This window comes from Poromitra crassiceps (assembly GCF_964638095.1).
Source record: "Poromitra crassiceps genome assembly, chromosome: 20".
Taxonomy (NCBI): domain Eukaryota; kingdom Metazoa; phylum Chordata; class Actinopteri; order Beryciformes; family Melamphaidae; genus Poromitra; species Poromitra crassiceps.
In genome coordinates this window covers 27,918,121-27,925,620 of record NC_139637.1, presented here as the reverse complement: position 1 = coordinate 27,925,620, position 7,500 = coordinate 27,918,121, and the positions used below count along the sequence as shown (strand labels likewise).

The following is a 7,500-nucleotide window of genomic DNA, read 5'->3' as shown; positions in this document are numbered from 1 at the left end:
TCCCATCTCGGCCCGCATCAAATTCAAGTCACTGGTACTGGCCTACAGGGCTGCACACCAGTCAGCTCCCCTGTACCTGCAATCTATGGTCAGGTTCCAAACCTCTCAGCGCTCCCTTCGCTCCTCCACCGGTGCAGGTCGCCTCGCCCCTCCTTCGCTACGGGGGCTCAAAAGTCGCTCATCCCGATCTCGACTCTTCTCGTCCCTGGCACCTCAATGGTGGAACGAGCTTCCACCTTCGATCAGGACGGCTGAATCACTGCCGATCTTTCGGAAAAGACTAAAGACTCACCTTTTCAGGCTCCATCTGGGCCCTTCTTGATCTAACTTCGTTAACTCTCTCTCTTTGTTAAAAAAAAAAAAAAAAAAAAAAATTATACTAACCTAAACTTGTACCACTAACCTAAACTTGTACCACTGTTCCTTCAGAAGTTGTAGTTGTCATAGACTGTACTCCATAGTTGATTGCTCTATTGCTGACAAAAATGTGTTATTGTAAGTCGCTTTGGATAAAAGCGTCTGCCAAATGACGTAATGTAATGTAATGTAATGTAATGTTTCCTGACCCGTACTCACTGTCAGATTGGGTCTAGGATCCAACTACATCGCAAAGTTGCAGTGCCGGACATCATTCATCTTCCTAGTGGGAAAGTCCAGCATCTATACGTGACAAGATGTATTTTTCCTGTATTCTGGGGATCTCTCAGTTTCGGCTTCACTTGCTTCCTCAGAGTTTTTGATACTGCGATACACGCGCAACTAACGCTGTGACGTCCTGTAACTAACCCTGTGATGTCCTGTAACTAACCCTGTGACGTCCTGTAACTAACCCTGTGACGTCCTGTAACTAACCCTGTGACGTCCTGTAACTAACCCTGTGACGTCCTGTAACTAACCCTGTGACGTCCTGTAACTAACGCTGTGCCGTCCTGTAACTAACCCTGTGACGTCCTGTAACTAACGCTGTGACGTCCTGTAACTAACCCTGTGACGTCCTGTAACTAACGCTGTGACGTCCTGTAACTAACCCTGTGACGTCCTGTAACTAACCCTGTGACGTCCTGTAACTAACCCTGTGACGTCCTGTAACTAACCCTGTGACGTCCTGTAACTAACGCTGTGACGTCCTGTAACTAACGCTGTGACGTCCTGTAACTAACCCTGTGACGTCCTGTAACTAACCCTGTGACGTCCTGTAACTAACCCTGTGACGTCCTGTAACTAACGCTGTGACGTCCTGTAACTAACGCTGTGACGTCCTGTAACTAACCCTGACGTGGTGTAACTGTTAGGCAACTCAAATTTCCCCCTCAGAAGTTCAAAGGATGTGAAATTACCATCTATGTATAAATCTCTGATGGAGAGTCTGGCTTCTCTTAATCTTAATCTTACTATCCCCCGAAAGTACCAAGCAGGCCTAGTCTGGCTCCAGACTTTCGAAGCCACACCCACTCCACAGTTGTGGATTTGGCTCTTCTTGGTCTGGCAGCAGTTTTTAACACACAGCCTACCACGCCGTAGCTACTAACGTTAAGCAGCTAAAGTCGGCCAACTTTGTACTTTTCTTTTTAACAAACGTCTTATTAGTTACTGAAGTGTACGATAAGTCTTATTAGTTAATGAAGTGTACGATAAGTCTTATTAGTTACTGAAGTGTACGATAAGACGTTCGTTAAAACTAAAAGTACAAAGCCGTCCGACTTTGGCTGCTTAACGTTAGTAGCTAGCTACGGTGGAGAAGCTTGGTAGCATTAGCAAGCTAGGCTACCTTGTGTTTGTGACTAGTAAGTGGGCCAGAGGGGTTGTATGAAACACGTCTCCTAGCACAGGCTATACAGACCAAACAAAAATGAGGACTTGGAGAAGTCAGCAAGTAAGTTGGACCAACGTTACAAGTTCTGAAAATGTGCCTTTGTAACTTATTCCAGCTAAACGGTATCGGTCATTCATATTGTCTATGAAAGGCAGCTGTGCTAGGCTAACGTTAGCATTAGCAAGCGCTAACATTAGCGCTTTGCAACCGCAGTACACCCGATGCTGGAATGAGACAGATATTTTCAGAATTGACCACTTCAGTACTACATCCTCGCTCACTTACAAGTCATTTAATCTTTTATTGCGGTTAGCCAGGAAGCCCAGAGCTTCAGCTCCAGCAGGCAGAGCAAGACTTTTGCAGCTGCCCTGCCGTGCAGGCCGGTTGCCGTGGACACCTTGGTCTCTAGCGATTGGTTAGCGAAGATCGAAGCCCGCCCCCTCATAGAAATGCTCTGAAGTGACTGCAATCTCAGACCAGAAGAGGACATTTGTTTATGAGTTGACGATGAAGTCTGAATATCAGGCTAAAAACAGGCCTGCTTTATTGCACAATCCAAATTTTCATCAAAACTTGACTTCAGCGTGTGGGTTGCTAGCTTGCTAGCGTTGTTTCACAGCGGCGGAGGCATTGAGAGTGGACATGCAGGGAGTAAGCGGAAAGGGATTTCCCTTCGCTCCGACTGAAATGGTCGGAGCCAATGGCAGCGCTTCCCCACAGCCTGCTTCCAGACACAACAATCATTTCCTCGACCTGCGTCGATGTTATCGGATCCAATCGACGTTGATTCAAGATGTGACTTTAATATTACCATTTGCCAAGATCAAAGCATAATCTTAATGGGATGGTGATTTCTAGGAAATCATATTTTAGAGTGTATATAACTCCGCCATTTAGAGTAAAATAGATGATAGAAAATACTTTTTGGGGTGATTCACAGGTCGCCTGTCCAGTGATCGTGCAGTTTGCCGATCACGGACCAATAGCAGGCGGGAGCTGCAGCTCTGGGAAACCCCTGGTCTCATGCTGTCTCACGTGAGCTGAACAAGAACCCCAAAATGGCGACGACCACACTCCCATACTCTAGGCTTCAAAACAAGAGTCCAAATAGGTGTGAAAACGGGTGTGAAAACGGGTGACATCACATTGCCTCTGTCCATATTTTTCCGATGGTCTCCACGAAAGAAAGTGGCCAGTGATGTCATACAGTTCTAGATGGTTGGAGTCACTACTATAGTGATGTCATCACCGATGATGTCATAATGATGTCATAATGTGCTGGCCTCATCAGTGAGTGATAAATCACTGTTGTGTGTCACAATGCTCTGTGCATACGCGTGCGTAAGTGATTTGTGACAGACAGGGATGATGTCATACTATATTGTGACATTATCAGTAACCTCGCGTCACCAGGCTCTTCTCTGCGAGAAAGAGCCTGGCTTCCGCTCACAATTGATTTTGTCACCCTACCTGGTTCCGGCCTAGAGCCCGCCCTAGACCGGATGGGAAGCGTTTCTAGCTCGTCAACTTTCACGTTAACTTGACAATTTGACACAAGTATCAGAACGGCAAACAACAAAACAAAAGATGTTCTTCAAAAGTTCTTTTAGAAACATTGCGGATTCACAATCTCACATCTTTTAAGCCAATACAGAAGCTTTGCATCAGACAATTAATCGAGGGAAGAGACGTCAAGCTAACGGCAACAAAGACGTATTTTGGCGCACTGCCTTCCGGTGTTCATTCTGGTTCCATGGTTTTGCCCCATGACAAAAAGCGGGGTGAAAGGTGCCCAGACTACATTATCAGTGATAAATTACAGCTGATGTCACTGTTTAATTAGTGATGTCGCACTGTCTATGCATAGAGTGACATCATTGGTGATTTATGATGTCACTGATGACGTCATATCGGTCATTTGTCAACCACAATTGCTCGGTATCATTGTGTGACATCATAGGCAACCTGGCCACTTTTTGTTTTCCGTTCCCATTTCCTCCCCAATTTTTATTTGGCCAATTCACCATGTTGTCCGGGTCGTTGCTCCACCCCCTCTGCAGATCTGGCACATGCTTCCTCCGATACATGTTTCACCAGTTCCTCTCGCCCCCTAACAGGCGCCTTGACCAACGAGAGGAGGCACTCACTAGTGTGTGAGTGCCTCCTCTCGTCGGTCAGTGACGAGGACTCATACCCGACCGGCTTCCCACCCGCAGACACGGCCAATTGCACACAAATCTGTGGCCAATTGCCCCCATCATCCTCACATTCTCTGTGTCTACAGAGTCCACAGCTGCTGCCGCCACCTCTGTGCCATCCAGTGAGGGAGTGGCCTCAGGTACAGCCTGGCCACAGTGCTTTCACTGACACACTCACAGCTGCTCTTGTTCAGGCTGCATGGATCAGATCAGGCTGGCTTCCTCTGGCTTGGCGGACTCTTCCTCCTCCAGCCCAGAGTCCAGGACTGTGTGTGTGTGTGGGGTCAGCCTGGGCAGAGGGGGGGGGGGGGGGGGATGTGTGGGGTCAGCCTGGGCAGAGGGGGGGGGGGGGGGGGATGTGTGGGGTCAGCCTGGGCAGAGGGGGGGGGGGGTGGCGGGGATGTGTGGGGTCAGCCTGGGCAGAGGGGGGGGGGGGGATGTGGGCTCTGAGGCTCTGACGCCCTCCGCTGACACAGTCAGGGTGACGTCTCAGTGGTGGGAGCTGGCGCGTCTCCTGCCTCTGGAGCGTCTGCAGCTCTTTGGAGGTTGTTGTTGGACAGTCTGCGGTTCCTCCACAGCCAACGACCTCTCCAGCATCCCGTGTTGTTGATCCAGCCGGCTGCTGTCTCTGCTTCCGTCAGCAGGGGGCAGACTGCTGTCGCTTCTACTGTCGCTGCCTGGCTTTGTCTTCCTCAGTTTGAAGCCCTCCCTGATCTCAGACAGCAGGTTGTCGATGATGCAGCCTTCCTCTTTCTCTCTCCACTCGCTGACCTTTCTGTTTTCTCCTTTGTGTCGCCTCCTCTCCTCCTCCTCGTGCTGCTTCCTCCTGCTTTGCGCCTGCAGTGTCTGCTCCCTCCATGTCTGGTTGTCTTTGATGGCTCTGAGGAAAGCTCCTCTGAAGCTGCTGACCGTGTTGAACAGCTCCTCTAGGCTGAAGCTGCTGCTCTCCTCCCACAGATACATAGCCAGCTGCTCTCTGCTGTCCTGAATGGAGGCTAACAGCTCCTCCAGTGCCCTGCAGGCCCCCAGGCTGTCCTGGATAGCAGACAGGTATTGCTCCTTCAGATCCTCAGTGGAGGAGGCTGCCACCTTCTTCTCAGAGCTTCTCACTCGTTTGATCAGAGAGTTGGCTTCAGACTGGATGGACTCCAGGTTGACACTGGCAGCTTTTTCACAGATCTCCAAATCATCTGGCAGGTTCAGCAGGTCAGGGTGGTGCTGCTCTAACTCCTCCACGATGTGGTGGAGGAGGGTGATCCTGGAGTTGTTGGCCTTGGTCTCTGTCAGTTTCAACAGACTGCTGATCTTAAAACCCTTGGTGTTCCCTATACGACTTCCATAGTTGAGAAAGTTTCCAACATCCAATATGTGTTGACAGAAGCGGCGGAGCCACGTGCTCTCCCTCAGACTGTGGCAGGCTCGCTCCACCAGCTCTGCTTTGCACTGTAGTGTCTCCAGCACACAGCTGCTCTCCTCACACAGCAACATGCACTCTATTCTCAGATGGTAGCATGGAAGAGCCATCAGTAGAAGGTAAAACTGATCCACTCCATCTAACTGCTCTCTCTCTCCCCGGTAGGCCTTCAGATTCTCTACCTCCTGTTTCTCTGGCAGCATTTTCATCAGCTGCTTCAGAACTTCCATGTCAACCCTGGACCGATCTCCTTTCTGGATCAGAGACACAAACTCTTCATGGGAGCCTTTCAAACTCTTCAGGAAGATGTTGAGGTTGAGGTTTTTCTTGGCATCGATGAAAGACATTTTGCCTGTGGTTTTGGTTTTGGTCTTGGTTTCAGTTAAAGGAAGACTGAAGAGTTCCTCAATGCTGCAGTAGTCTGGTTCCACTGCATCATGTGGAACCATCCACATGGAGTTACTAGCTGTCACTCTGGATGTTAGCGTGTGCCAGTTGAGTTTCTTCATACGGAGGGTGGGGCAGGGGGCACAGCTGGAATGAGACTGGCCTGTGATGATGTCACCTGCTCCAGCCACGGGTGGAGCTCCCATTCCAGGAAGCGGAGGAGGGGGCATATCTTCCATCCAAGGAAGTGGAGGAGGAAGAGGCGGAGCCCCCATCCCAGGAACTGGAGGAAGAAGAGGTGGAGCTAACATTCCAGGAAATGGAGGGGGAGGAGGCATAACTCTCATTCCAGGAAGTGGAGGAGGAAGAGGTGGAGCTAACATTCCAGGAAGTGGATGGGGAGAAGGCATAACTCTCCTTCCAAAAAGTGGAGGAGGAAGAGGTGGAGCTAACATTCCAGGAAGTGGAGGGGGAGGAGGCAGAACTCGAAGTGGAGGAGGAAGAGGTGGAGTTAACATTCCGGGATGTGGAGGGGATGGAGGCATAACTCTCATTCCAGGAAGTGGAGGAAGAGGCGGAGCTAACATTCCAGGAAGTGGAGGGGGAGGAGGCATAACTCTAATTCCAGGAAGTGGAGGAGGAACAGGCGGAGCTAACATTCCAGGAAATGGAGGGGGAGGAGGCATAACTCTCATTCCAGGAAGTGTAGGAGGAAGAGATGGAGCTAACATTCCAGGAAGTGGAGGGGGAGGAGGCGGAACTAACATTCCAGGAAGTGGAGGGGGAGGAGGCGGAACTAACATTCCAGGAAGTGGAGGGGGAGGAGGCAGAACTCCCATTCCAGGAAGTGGAGGGGGAGGAGGCGGAACTAACATTCCAGGAAGTGGAGGGGGTGGAAGCATAACTCCCATTCCAGGAAGTGGAGGAGGAGGCAGAACTCCCATCCCAGGAAGTGGAGGAAGAGGCGGAGCTACCATCCCAGGAAGTGGAGGAGGAAGAGGTGGAGCTGCCATCCCAGTAAGTGGAGGAGGAAGAGGTGGAGCTAACATTCCACGAAGTGGAGGAGGAAGAACTGCTGCTGAAGCGGCTTTGCTCAGAGGCTCTGATTGGCTGGCAGGACTGTCTATCAGCTGTGTCTTCGCCACTATGTCGACAGTCTGAACCCTGGGATTGGCTGAGGCGCTTGAGGGGAGGAGCCTCTGTAGCAGAGGCCCAGCAGAGTCAAGCTGAGGCTGCTGGGACAGCAGGCTGGCTTGGTTGGTCAGCAGCTCCAGAGCTGACCACATCTCTCCTCTGTCTGGTCCTATCTGCAGCAATGCCTGCAGGATGGAGACCAGGTGGTCAGAAGAGGGGCTGCTGCTGACCCTGCTGAGCAGTGAACTGAACATCTCCCCGTGGCTGCTTATGTCCATTCCTCCTGCTCCATATGTTATGATGGGACTGTCTGGGCGGCACGGTGGATCAGCGGTGAGCATTGTTGCCTCACAGCATGAAAGTCCCGGGTTCGAACCCCGGTCCTTCCCAAGTCCGTTCTCTGTGGAGTTTGCAGGTTCTCCCAATGTTTGTGTGGGTTTCTTCCCATTGCTCCAGTTTCCTCCCATGACCAAGGGCACTGGCAATCGAACCAGAATTGGTCCCAGGGTCATAAACATCACAAATGCTGGAGTGACATCACTGGTGACATTATC

The 7,500-nt window shown here is 50.8% G+C and overlaps 1 protein-coding gene across 1 annotated transcript; it reads right to left on the bottom strand.

Annotated features, from left to right (window-relative positions):
• Positions 1-4,500: 4,500 nt before the first annotated feature.
• Positions 4,501-7,413, bottom strand: LOC310795000 (inverted formin-2-like; the record flags this gene model as incomplete). Its single annotated transcript, XM_083657022.1, has 2 exons — positions 4,501-6,095; positions 6,555-7,413. 2 exons carry the CDS (start codon positions 7,411-7,413, stop codon positions 4,501-4,503), a joined length of 2,454 nt encoding a protein of 817 aa, XP_083513148.1.
• Between the last annotated feature and the right edge of the window lie 87 nt (positions 7,414-7,500).